Source organism: Paramisgurnus dabryanus, chromosome 7 (genome assembly GCF_030506205.2).
Source record: "Paramisgurnus dabryanus chromosome 7, PD_genome_1.1, whole genome shotgun sequence".
Classification (NCBI taxonomy): Eukaryota; Metazoa; Chordata; class Actinopteri; order Cypriniformes; family Cobitidae; genus Paramisgurnus; species Paramisgurnus dabryanus.
This window is the reverse complement of record NC_133343.1, coordinates 7,460,789-7,474,492: the sequence shown is the minus strand read 5'-3', so window position 1 is coordinate 7,474,492 and position 13,704 is coordinate 7,460,789. Positions and strand designations below refer to the sequence as shown.

The 13,704-nt window shown below is 41.6% G+C and overlaps 1 protein-coding gene across 3 annotated transcripts in view; it reads left to right on the top strand.

Annotated features, from left to right (window-relative positions):
- The window catches only part of xirp2a (xin actin binding repeat containing 2a), a 43,259-nt gene extending 31,470 nt beyond the window's left edge, over window positions 1–11,789 (top strand). For all 3 annotated transcript variants that reach the window (XM_065260263.2, XM_065260264.2, XM_065260265.2), the window contains 7 exons: window positions 99–230; window positions 462–530; window positions 913–979; window positions 1,079–1,185; window positions 1,436–10,487; window positions 11,374–11,507; window positions 11,651–11,789. In XM_065260263.2, the coding sequence (XP_065116335.2) occupies window positions 99–230; window positions 462–530; window positions 913–979; window positions 1,079–1,185; window positions 1,436–10,487; window positions 11,374–11,468 (9,522 nt within the window). In that variant the 3' untranslated portion in view covers window positions 11,469–11,507; window positions 11,651–11,789. The remainder of the gene's footprint in view (window positions 1–98; window positions 231–461; window positions 531–912; window positions 980–1,078; window positions 1,186–1,435; window positions 10,488–11,373; window positions 11,508–11,650) is intronic.
- The last annotated feature ends 1,915 nt before the right edge of the window (window positions 11,790–13,704 follow it).

The window sequence follows — 13,704 nt, the reverse complement described above, 5'->3', positions numbered from 1 at the left end:
TGTCCTCTACAGAAGAACCAACTTCATATTTAATTTATTGGTCTGTTTAAACCTATATATGTATAAATGCGTCCCTGCTTATTATTCTGTGTTTTAAGGTCATGGACAGCTCTGAGCCCTGCTCTCTGCCAGGTGGCCTGGCAAGCGTAAAGAAACAGTTTGAAAGCCAAGAATTCAGTTCCTCTGCATCCCAAAGCACCGTAACACAATATCAGTACCAGCAAAGACAGGTATACAAACATACTTAAAAAAAACTCTCAAATACACCCAAACACATTCACAAAAAACTGAATCAATACTTGTTTACACACATCAGATGCTTTTAACTTTAGGGTATACTGTATCCCATTGAGACAATTTACTGGCCATAAATAGTTTTTACATGAAACTGTTTGTGCCTTGTGCTAGTAGCAGTGCTTTGCAGTTAGTGAATTTCACAGCAGGTGTTTCCATCCTAACAGGAGGTGGTGAGCTCATCAGAGGTGTCGGTGAGAAGCAGTGTAAAAGAAAGCAGTACTGGAAGTGCGCAGGTATTTACACACACTCCCTATACATCAGGGGTGGGCATTCCTGGTCCTGGAGGGCCACTGTCCTGCAACGTTTAGCTTTAACCCTAATCAAACACACCTGAAAGTCATTTCCAAGTCATCCTGCAGCCTGTGATTAGATTTTTTAGGTGTGTTTGATTAGGGTTGGAGCTAATTTGCAGGACTGTGACCCTCCAGGACCAGGAATGCCCACCCCTGCTATACATGCACACAAGTTTGGTTGCCCATATGTATAATAGGTAATAAATGATAAAGGCAATATAGATTACTAAACATATATATGTTTTATGGGTAATATACATTTTGACAGAATCCTAAACTATTTAGGTAATGATGTACAACTCATTGTGTGTTTATATGTTAGGTTTTCCAAGACCAGAAAGTTCATCAGAGTGTGGCCTCAAGTTTTGGAGATCATTATGATGAGAAAGGTAGTGCTCATATGCTTAATAATGTGTTTATGTAATCTCATGTAAGGTGTTTCCTAAAGATTTTATTCCCTGTTCTGTCCACCCGTCATTTGCTCTTAGAAGTGATAATAATCGGAGGAGAGAATTTGCCAAAAGTTTCTACTCAAGCTCTGAAACAGCAGCATGAAAAAAGTATTGAAGAGGCCAGTCCACCCAAACACATCAAGGTAATACAAAACATTTAAATTTTCATTGATGTCTATCGACAGGTCCACTACATCACCTGGAAAAGTAATTTTTCTTGGCTAACAAACTTTATAGTTTTTAAGCAATTCTATTCATGCATGTTTCTTTCCATCACTCTGTTTCTCTCTGCAAATAATTCATTTTACAAACATGGAATACAAAGTAAAAAAAAATACAATGGGGAAAATATTAATAAAAATTATGCTTGTTCTTTCTTTCTATAACAAAAAGATTGATGTTGATTACAACCAGTTTCCCTGGGCCCCAGTAAATGTGTCTTCAAAGACCACTGCCACAGGTAGTTATGAGAGAACAGCTGTGACTGAAACAAAGCAAGAGGCCTCATCCTCCTCTTTGGCTTCCTCGCAGTACGAGTCAGTGGAGCAATTCCCTCAGACAGAATCTGCCATGTATCAATATCAAGTTGCTTCCCAGGTTCCAGGACAATCTCCTTCCCCTAAACCAACAGATCAGTCTACTTCAGCTAAATATGCAGTCAGTAAAGAGCAGTACTCCAAGCAGAGGAACCTTTATGAACTCAAGCGCCTCTATAAACACATCCACCCAGAAGTACGTAAAAACCTGGAGCGTGATTTCTTCACTGAGGTGACAGAGATGGAGCAGGTTTACACGGACAGTGATGAGGAGGTGAGCAAAGATGTTCAGCAAGCACGGTATGTTTTTGAAAACAGTGGCAGTACCAGTCCTGGCAAGTGCATAAGCCCAGAGAGAGAGTATCTCGAGTGGGATGAGATCCTGAAAGGCGAGGTGCAGTCAATGCGCTGGATGTTTGAGAACAAGCCACTAGATGCAATTAAAGATAGTACACCAGATGAGGATGAAGGGAGGAACATTGCCCAACAGGAGATAATTGCTGGAAAAGACGTGAGGTTTACCACATGGATGTTTGAAACACAGCCTATTGATGCTCTGGGGTCAGAAAAAACTGACTCGGCTGAGCACAGTGGAAAAATAACCGAGCTAGCAAGAGGAGATGTCCAAACTGCAGCATGGCTGTTTGAAACACAGCCTCTGGACTCACTCAACAGAATTTACCAAGAAGATGAGCAAGACACAAAGGTGATGTATACTAAAGACATTGCAGGGGGAGATGTTAAAACTGCTAGGTATTTGTTTGAAACACAACACCTGGACACCCTTGGCCATACTACTACTATTGATGAAAGTAACTTCTTGCAGCTGAAGTCAGAGCTTGAGGAGGTCAAAGGTGATGTAAAGATGACAACCAAAATGTTTGAGACACAACCCATGTGTGTCATCCGAGGGGATTCCGGTGAGATGCTAGAGATTACCAAGGTCAGACGTGAAGAGACTGAAAAAGGCGATGTGAGGACATCACGTTGGCTCTTTGAAACTCAGCCTCTTGACCTGATCAACCGAGATCCAACCATGGTCAAGTTAATCTGTGGAGTCTCGATGGAAGAAAACTATCAGGGTGGTGTGAACAAGGGAAGATGGCTGTTTGAGACAAAGACACTTGATCAAATCAAAGATGATGAGTGGGAAAGCACTAAGACTCAAAGAGAGGAAATTCTGGGCGCAGATGTGAGGAGACACTGCATGATCTTTGAAACACAGCCAATGGATAAACTTAAAGACGACACCAATGCAAGACCAGTGGAGTCGGAAAACATTATGGGTGGTGATGTTACCTCTGCAAGGTACTTGTTTGAAACCGTGCCAATGGAGAACCTGAAGGAGTTACCAGAAGTTGGTAAGCTGAAAAAAGTGGTGGCATCAGAAGAAGAGAAAGGCGATGTGAGACACCAGAAGTGGGTTTTTGAAAGCAAACCTCTTGAACAGATCAGAGATGAAAAGAAAGATGTCACACGAACTGTTAATCTAGAGGAACTCGAGAAAGGTGATGTCACAAATTACAAGGAGATATTCGAGACCATGGATCTGAGCAAGTGTACAGATGCACAGAGGATTCAGGTGGAGGGGGTAACTAGTGGGGCAGTGAAATCAAATAAAGATTTTTTCGAATCAGCTCCCTTGTATGCTGTACAGGACAGCTCAGGGCACTACCATGAGGTCAAAACTGTGCGTAGAGAGGAAGTTGTCAAAGGTGATGTGAGAAGCTGCAAATGGATGTTTGAGACCCGTCCTATTGATCAGTTTGATGAAAGCATTACTAAGTTTCAGATAATTAAAGGTATTTCTAAGGAGGAAATACAATCGGGTGACGTTAAAACTGCTAAATGGCTTTTTGAAACCCAACCACTTGATGGCATTAAATTCTTCAGCAATGTAGAAGAGGAGGACAACAGAAAAAATGAAAGCATTGAAATTCAAAGGGGTGATGTCAGAACTTGTCGATGGTTGTTTGAGACCCAACCAATGGATGTCTTGTATGAAAAAGTAGAGACAAAGACAGAGGACACCACAGATGTTCAGAAAGGAGATGTTAAAACATGTACATGGCTTTTTGAGACTCAGACACTTGACAGCATCAAGGATGAGTCTGAGAATATCCTGAAAACCTGCACAGTAAAGCAAGAGGATGTACAGGGCAAGGATGTGGGTCTAGTCCGCTTTCTGTTTGAGACAGAAAATTTGGAAAACATCACAGACGATGAGGATCATAGTGGTTTTAAGCAAATCACTAAAATTGACATTAATACTGGAGATGTATCAAGGATGAAGTACATCTTTGAGACACAGTCATCTGATATCATGACTTCAACATCAGAGGAAACCATGCAGAAACTGAAATCCTATCAAGCAGAAGACATTCAGAAAGGAAATGTAATGAACTGTACCTGGATGTTTGAAAACAAGCCGATAGATTCCATAAAGGAAAACCAGGAAGAATATAAAGATGTACGCACAGTAACAGATATTCAGGGAGGTAATGTCGATAAAGGTCGCTTCATTTTTGAGACCTACTCATTAGATAAAGTTCAGCAAGAGGCATCTGATATTGAGATCAGCCAACTCCAGAGTATTACACGTGAGGAGACCGAGAAAGGGGATGTGAAAAACTACACCATGATGTTTGAGACTCAACCACTGTATGCTATTAGGGACAAAGAAGGGCACTATCATGAGGTTACTACAGTCACAAAAGAAGAGATATTAAGAGGAGATGTGGTTGGGGCAAGGTGGCAATTTGAAACAAAGCCTCTTGACTCTATCAGAGACACAGATGAGGTTTATGTGATCAAAGCTGTTACTGAAGAAGACATCCAAAAAGGAGATGTCAGCACAGCCAGGTGGAGGTTTGAGACTCAGCCTCTGGATGAAATTGTAGAGGATATGAAGGTTGCCGTTAAGACAGTGGCAGACATCCAAGGAGGGGATGTGAAAACAAATACACAACGTTTTGAAAAGGATGACCTGTCAAACAAATGTGTGAGAACTGTTAGTGTAAGTGAGATTCAGAGAGGTGATGTCAGAACCGCCACGTGGATGTTTGAAACTCACACCATTGACAAAATCCGTGGTGAAGGTTCAGAGTATGATGATATGGAGAAGGTGACACATGAAGAAGTGGTAAAAGGAGATGTTAAGCAGTCTGTGTGGCTCTTTGAAAAAGAACCACTTGATCGTATCAAAGAAGTTGATGGAACAGAAACTGTAATTTCTCGTGAAGAAATCCCAAAAGCTGATGTGAAAACCACAACGTGGCTGTTTGAAAGCACACCCCTAACAGAGTTTAACGAAAGCAGTGTGGAGAGAACAGAGATCATTGGTAAGAGCATCAAGACAACCCTAGAAGAGCTTTATTCTCAGAAAATGGTTGAGTCACAGGGCATTCTGATTGAGGCAGATGAGATTGGAGATGTCAGAATGGCAAAGTACAAGCTTCTGAACCAGGAGACTCCACAGATCCAGAGAGAGGAGGCTATACGTGGAGACTTGAACAATATTATGATGAACCTGCTCAATAGACGTGAGACGACAGAAAAAGGAATCACCATAGATATTGAGGAAAGAGGAAACATTACCTCAGCTGTCCAACAGCTATTTAACCAAGAGAGGACTGCTAGTGTGGAGGAAAAGGAGATTATCAGAGGAGACATTCAAGAGGCTATAAATAACTTACTGAAGCAGGAAGGATCTGCAAAACGTGGTATTTTGATTCAAGAAGATGAGAAAGGGGATGTAAAAATGACCATATACTCACTTTTAAACAATGAAAGTGGTAGCAATGTTGAGAAAGAGGACATAATCAAAGGAAATGTCCGTGGGACACTACATAGGCTGCTGGGGAATGCAGATTCTAAAGACAAGTCCTCTAAGATAACCGTGGGAGAAACAGAAAGAGGAAATGTTAGTTTTTATTCTACATGCATTGAGTCTGGGGCACTTGACTACCTTAGACAACTTCAGATTGGGTCTGACGAGACTGAGGAAAAAGTGAAAGAAACAATTATTGGAGGTGATGTAGAACAAACAAAACAAATTCTTAGAAGGAGCCAGCAGACAGTTGGCAGAACCATTGCTGAAGATGATATTGTTCCAGGTGATGTTCATAACACAGTACAGGTGTTTATGATGGAACCTGTATTTTCTCTAAATAATGTGCAGAAAGAGGAAATTGTAAAAGGAGACTTAAGGACAGCCCTTGACTCTCTCACACAAGCTGTAAACCAACGTGTTGTCATTGAAAAAGAGGAGATAGTTAAAGGAAACATCAGCACAACTCTTAAGTCACTTGAGGATGCCCAGAATCAACTTAAAGACATAGAAAAACCCGAAATTGTTCCTGGGGACATTAGGTGTGCATTAGAATCTCTTGAGAAATCAACATCTGCAAAAACTGAAGTATTTATTGAAGATGTTGTTGCTGGGGATATTAAAGGTACCTTGAAATCTTTGGAAGAGGCAAAGCAAGCAGTGAAAGAGGTAGAGAAAGAAGAGATTGTTAAAGGTGACATCCAGACTGCTCTACTTGGTCTTCAAGAGGCTTCAACTGAAAAGAAAGTCTATCAGCATCAAGTAAGTGAACAAGGTGATGTGAGAGGAACAATTCAGCTCTTAATGGAGCCTGCCTCATCCCCACATATGCAAAGGAGGCCAAGTGCAGAGGGTGACATTAAATCCTCCATCAAATCCTTGTATGAACAGGAGCAAATACAAATTGAGAAAGAAGAGGTGCTTAAGGGAGATGTCCAGGGTACAATTAAATCCTTAATGAAGAAGAAAGAGCAATCAAGTTATAAATCAAAAATGAATCCTCATAAGAAAGCAAAAGTTAAGAATCCACTTCCCCAACAAGCTGCCTGTGAATGCCCAGCTAAGCCGATTCCTGAGGAAAAGCCAGCAAATCCACCTCCAGTGAAAAACATGCCACATAGCAGTATGCAAAAAACATTACAGGTTGGCACCTCAGAAGGCAAAATGTCTTCAGAGGAGCATTGTTTTACTACTAAAGCGATGACTACAGTTGGTCACTCTGAGTCTTCCCAAGTCTCTAAGAATATTAATTTTAAAGAGCAACATTTTAAACAGAAACACAACACTCCTAGTCCTGTTGTAATAAAGAAAAAGAATATTGGGGGTCAGGTAAGTGAGAAGAAATCTGAAAATACAGCTGTGTCTTCGGCTATGAGTGTATCAAAGGAGGTTTCTCAAGCTAAAACTAGCATGAAGCAAACTGTGGAGACAAATACAGTTACACAGGTTGAGACAACTATAACAACAAAACAATCCAGCATAACCCAGAAGCAGAATATCAAGAATGTAAAATCAGAGCAAAATGTTAAGAGCCTACACCGCAATCTCAATCCCAAAGGAATGATCAAAAAAGTAAAGCCTCAGCCAGAGATTCAGTTTCCACCACCTCCAACCTCTCCACCACCTCCATCTGAATCAGAGCTCTCTCTGCCTCCCCCTCCATCTCCAGTGGCGGAAAGTGATGTCCAGCCAGTCCTCTTACCACGGCCTAATCTGGTCATGAGACAGGACAGTGACCTACCCCCTCCACCACCTCCACCCCCCATAATGGAGGCAGAGACAGAATTCTTTCCACCACCTCCTCCACCTCAAGACCTTCTCCCACCTCCACCTTCCCAGCAGGAACTAAGCTCCGTCACTCAATCTGAAAAGCCAAAAGGCCGACCTTTATTCAAGATTCCCAAACCAGGGCCTCCCAAAAAACCAGAGCCTCCCAAACAACCAGAACCACCAAAGTTCAAATGGCAGAAAAAGCAAACTGTCCCAACTCCACCACCTCCCCCAGCTCCTCCATCAGTGGTAGAGCAGAGTAAAATAGCTCCATCTAACACAGTTACTGAAACTACAGAAAACATCAACAAGCAAAAAGGAATGGGTAAAACAAATGAGCCTTCAGTCCCATCTGTTTCAAAAGCTTCAATGATACATTTGCAACAGCCAGCAACTGAGGAACCACCACGCCCTGTAAAGGCATTTGTTCCAATCAAACTCCCACCTCCCCCTGAACCATTGGCACCAAAACAAAGACCTACAAGTAAATTTAAAACACCACTCATGTTGGCAGAGGAAAGATACCGCAAAGAAAGAGAGGAGGCAGAAAAGAGCAAGGGAGTGTGCACTCCCACCTCGCCTCCAGCTACTACACCAACAGAGGTCAGTGAAATAAAGGCTAAAGCAGAGCCAAGCACACAGAAAGTTGAGCAGTCTCAAATTACTGTTGAGACCCAACAAGTACAATTTAACAAACCAGAGCCACATCAGAAGCCAGCCATGCTGCAAAAAGACACAGCAGAGAATGTTGCTTCCTCTGAAAGTCTGCAGCCCCCTCCAAAGCAAATGCCAATAAGCAGACCAACATTTCTCAAAGTTGGAAAGAAGACAACCACAGAATCATCTTTTGTTAAGAAACAGGAATTGGCCACTGCTTCTTCAGAAATTAAAAGCCATCTTGCCCCTGTTTCTGAGAAGGTTGAAAGTATGAAAGCTCACTCAGTACAGTGCGATGGGATCCAGGCCAGAGAAAGTTTTCAGAGTCACATTACTTTTTCTGCACAAGCAGAACAGAATAAGAGCATAGAGAGTGTTGTGGCCCCAGAAGTCAAGAAGGTTCCCACTCAACCCACTAAGATCCCAAAAGTGACCCCTAGCTTTAAGGTGAAAACATTTAAGATGCCTAAAGTGGAAACCTTAGAGAAGCAGGAGCAGGGAAAAGATGCAGTTCAGAATGAGCAAACTATCACAGAGGCAAGAACACATGTCTCACAAGTGTGCACAGGACAGGAGAGCTTTCAGAAATCTACCAGTGCTGTTGAAAAAGTCGAAGTAAAAGTTGAAAAAAAGGAAGAAATCAGACAAGCCAAGCAAGATGCAAAAATAGAGGTCCAAATGAAAAAACAAAGACAAGCATCATTTAAACAGCCACCACCTGTGGCACCAAAACCATCAGTTGAGATGCATCAAATGCCACCATCTATTGAGGTACATCATGGACAAGGGCAGATGGCAGTCTTTCATTCCCATCAAGCAGCGAAAGAGGAACATGTCCAGATTAAAGAAGAGAGAATGATCAGTCAAAGTACAGTTCAACAACAGGTCACTCAACAAAAAGATAAATTCCAGATCAAGAAGCAACTAAAGTCTCTACCACGTCCCCCAAGCAGAGAGGAATTCATTAAGCAATCAATACAGACAAAAGAACATGATAAAACTGAGGTTATAGAATCAAAGGATTTAGGTAAAAGTGTAACAATAACTGAAAGCGCTCATGCACAGAAATATGAGGAGGTTCAGAAGTTGCTGAGTTACATTAAAGAGTTAGAGGGATCCCCTGGAAAAATTAACCCAAAGACAGTAAAGACCATGCTGAGTATAGTTCCTGATTGGCTAGTTGGTTCTGAGGAGAAGGCTAGTATGTACCGCACTCAGTACAACAAGCAGAAAATGACAGAGGTCATTGTCTACGTAAAAAACCTTGCCCAGTCTCAAATAATTTTTTTAGATGAACGTTTGTCTCTTTTGGAGATGCCAAAGATTGAACCAGCACAGGAAAAGAAAATTTTTGGTGGTGCCACACAGAAAATATCTAAAATTACTATTGGCTCTGCAAAAGTAGAGACTAAGAAAAAATTAGTGGAAGAGAAGAAAACTGAGAACCAGAGTGAGTCAAAGACTACAGAGCTCAAAATGCCCCTCGAGCTAAGAATGCGGACACCGTCACCAACATTTATCTCTATTGAGTCGGCCAAGAGGACAGACTCTCCCTTAAGAGTGACCCCATCACCTCCTCTTTCATACAGGTCAGGCAGCACTGCAACACCTCCACCTCGCTGGTCAGATGCATCGATACGCCTAAACCAATCCACGCCCTCCCCCACAATGATTCGATCTGAGAAGCTAGCCAAACTAAGAGATACAACAGCCAAACTTTCTCAAGGCATGATCCCACCACCCATGCCTTTGCCTGAGCACATGATGATGGCTCAAACAGACTCAGAGGGGTCTCGGTCCTCCAGCCGTACAGAGATTAACATTGATACACACATGATGGAATCATCTCTGATGGATACCACAGAGGCTCACGGGGACTCTATGATGTCTGTTAAAGACAAGCTTGAATTCTTTGAGGAAGCTCAGAAAGCTGAGGGTACCAGGATGTATATGCGCAAGGATCCGATTGACATCCCAGAGCGTCTTGGACCGGATACGGAAGATGGTGAGCCAGTGATCCACAGATCCATAGATGCTCATGAGAGGATGTTAGAAGACCTGCCCAAGGTTGACCTGTCCAAGCTTGTTAACAAGTTTGAGTCTCCACAGCCTAAGGTTTATGTTCGTAGGGAGCCTATAGTAATTGCAGAAAGACTCGAAAGTGACACAGAAGATACTGAAACTGAGAAAAAGACAACCATAGTTGAGGAGATACCAAGCTTTGATATTAAGGCCCTCAAAAATGTCTTTGAAATGGGTGATCAAGCCCACCAGTACCTAAGGGAAGAGAGAAAGAATCTTGACAAGCAGGAAGAATCTGCTGAGCCCACAGGGTTCTCTGAAACTAGATCTGTAACTGAGCACTTCTCTACTGTAGATGAGTTCGGAAATGCTGTGACAGGCTCAAAAACCGAGATGACCTCCCACTCTCAGAATGTGACAACCCGTGGTGATCCACCAACTTATGCAGATGTAGTAAAAGGGAAAGTTCCTGTCCTGGACGTTCCACCTGAGGCCTCCGCAGAAGAATTACTAAAAAGCTTCCAGCAGACGTGGGCAGAGAGTGAAAATGTCTTCAAGAACTTGGGTTTCAGTGTGTCTGAACAGCACAGATCGCAGAGTGTTTCACACCATCACCAGACTGTTGTAACCGGTAAACATGGATGAGCATGGAAAAAGTATGGAGTGAAGACTAATACAGTAATGGTGTGTTCGGATTTGAAAATAACGATGACTTTTTATTTTTCATGCCTGGAATTTTATTAATGATAATAATATTTGGGTCTATATTTTTATAAAAATGAAAAGCATTATTTTTTGGGGGTTTTGAGATTTGCTTGTTTTTGTAATGCAAAGAAATGCATGCAAATTTTTATCGCTTGTTTTGTTTCACCCATATTAATACCCATACTACAGCTATTCTGTTCCTTTAATGCAGGGATGGGCAACTTCGGTCCTGGAGGGCCGGTGTCCTGCATAGTTTAGCTCCAACCATAATTAAACACACCTGAAGCGAATTAAGGTCTTACTAGGCATACTAGAAACTTTTAGGCAGGTGTGCTGAGGCAAGTTGGACCTAAACTCTGCAGGACACCGGCCCTCCAGGACCGAAGTTGCCCATCCCTGCTTTAATGTATTCTATACAGGGTTGCCATGTCCTTGAAATTTGCCTACTTTAATACTGTTGCCGCTGGCTGTTTTTTGTGTTCGCAACCCCATTAATGTGATATTTAGCCCTGGGAATGCGTATTTTAGCAGATGAAAGCCAAAACGCAGATTTTAAACCGTAACTTGAAAAACTCCCCCTTGAAATGCAATATAGGGCTAGTTTTTGGCTAGTTTTGAGTAGCAATTGGGCTGGTTTTGCTGTGAAAACCTGGCAACCCTGATCCTATACCTTAATAAGTTATGTACTCTTCCTGGTGTATATAACTGTCTATGTGAGTTTGTGTATGAGTGTTTGAGTGTTTCTGACTAATATAAATAATATAAATGAATTTTTTATAATTTTCTGATGCCAGTCCACTTTACTCCAACAGAAAATACGGGTGCCAGAGTCCGAACTGTGTCGGGTATGTCGGAAGAGGGTGTATCCCATGGAGTCTCTCATAGCCGACAAGCAAAACTTCCATAAAAGCTGTTTTAGATGTGCCCACTGCAGCAGCCAGCTAAGGTAAGGCATCTTATTACATGAATACTAGACAAAAAGATTTAATTTGTTATTAATATAGCACAATGATAAATTCACATGATACAATTTGTATGATTGGAATGAAGTTTTTAGATCACGGTTGCATGTTTATCTCTCTGCTTCAGCCTTGGAACCTATGCTTCTCTCCATGGACGGATGTACTGCAAGCCACACTACAAACAACTTTTCAAGTCTAAAGGCAACTATGATGAAGGGTTTGGAGAAAGGCCCCACAAGGAACTTTGGTGTACAAAGAAACAGGAATACTCATCTGAGACAACTAACGTGAAAAACAGTTCTCCTGTGCATTTCGATGTCAAAGTAGATCACAACCCAAAAAATAGTAACCCTGACACAGCAGAGGATGTAAATGAAGATAAAACAACTGATGAGAGTAAAATGCCAGCACATAAAATTGCAGTTGTTTGGCCGCCCCCCAACGAATCCCCAAAGAAAGCTTTTAATGTGGAGGATGAATTAAAGTTAGTCAAACCAGTGTGGCCTCCTCAAGTTGAAGAGCACAACGATCCAGCAGCAAGCAAGAGGAAACCAACAGAAAATGGACCCAAAGAAAATGGCGGAGGGCTTGATAAAGTCAGAAATATACCAGAAGAAGCATCAGCTGCTAAAAGATCTCAAGAACCCGAGGAGCCAACAGCAATACAAAACCCTGCAACGGTTACAGAGCATGCCAGTGAACCAAACCAAGCCATAGAGAGCTGTAAAGAAAGCCAACTGAGCACAGAACAGAAAGACAATGCAAAGGAGACAAAAGAAGTACAAGAGATGAATGGAAAAGAAGAAGAATTGGAGGTGAAAACGGAAAATGGAGTTGAAGAATCAATACAGAATGTTAGTGTAAGTGAGGATGTACAAAATGCTGGTGAAGATAATAGCAAGGAAAGTGAAAAGAAACATGAAGTAAATGAAGGCGAAGATGTTGAAGTGACAGTGATAGATGGCGAAATACAAGAAAGCCTGACAGCCAATGGAAATGCAAACAACAATAATAACAGTATCTTATCATTGAACAATAAGGCCACTGAAGATCTGCTGGACCTCTGCTCCTCAGGGGCATTTACTCCTCAGGATTTATTAAGAGATGAAAACATAAGCAGTGAGATGACTGCTGCTGAAATTTTCCAACAGGACAGCTCCATTTCACCATGTGCCAAATCCTCAGAGGACATCACAGAGGCAGAACATCCAAACACCAAAATATCTGTTTGCATGGAGACCGATAACAACCCGAAGTTTAGTACCTCGCGTTTTCTTGATGACATATTTGCAGGATTTGACGATAGTTCTACTTTGTTGCCTAACTTTAAAGAATCTGATTCATCTCAGCTGGATGACCTTCTGGATTTTGGAATAGAATCAAAGGGGGAGGCGGGCCAACACGCAGAGGCAGAAATGGGGAAGAATTCGCTCGATAAACATGACACCAAAGCTGCCGGACTGCTGGGTGAAGCCAGCGGCCTCTGCCAAGATGAAAATGACTTCTTGTCTGTAGAGGATCAAATTAAGCAGAACCGATATTATTATGATGATGATTGATGAAGAACCCTGAATTCAGACTACTCCGCCATACAGCCATTTATAACTGATCATGCGCTTCTGTAAACAATCCCAAAGCTCTGTTCATGGAGAAATGAATGTTAGCATGCTTGTATTTTATACTCAGCTCGTGACAGCCAGCACATTTTAATCACGTTGTTTTACAAAGTTTTATTTAATGCACCTGGTGTGCAAGACAAATTGGGGAAATATGATAATAGTGATTCTTTTTGGTAATTGCTGTAAACATTTGACTAAGAATTCATGTATCTTTGCTTGTGTCTGATGATTCATGCGAATTTGCAAATATTGTTTTACTTTATAGAGCATTCTTAGGTGGTTTTGATTTCTGCTTTTGTTTGATAGAATTGATGACTCTTTTGATTATTATGATGAATTGCTTCCGTTATTCTGCAAGAGCAATGACAATCAATGAAAATCAATAAAAATCATATTTCTTGAATTAACCGCATATTTTTCATCAGTAAAAGATTTGATCGATCATCTTGTTGTAAACAAGCCTGGTCCAACCAGACTCTCGTACATTCATTTCATTTGTACAGAGAGTCTGGCCACGCTCCATTGCAAAGCGTTACTTCCGTTAAGGAGGGTCCATTGTTGA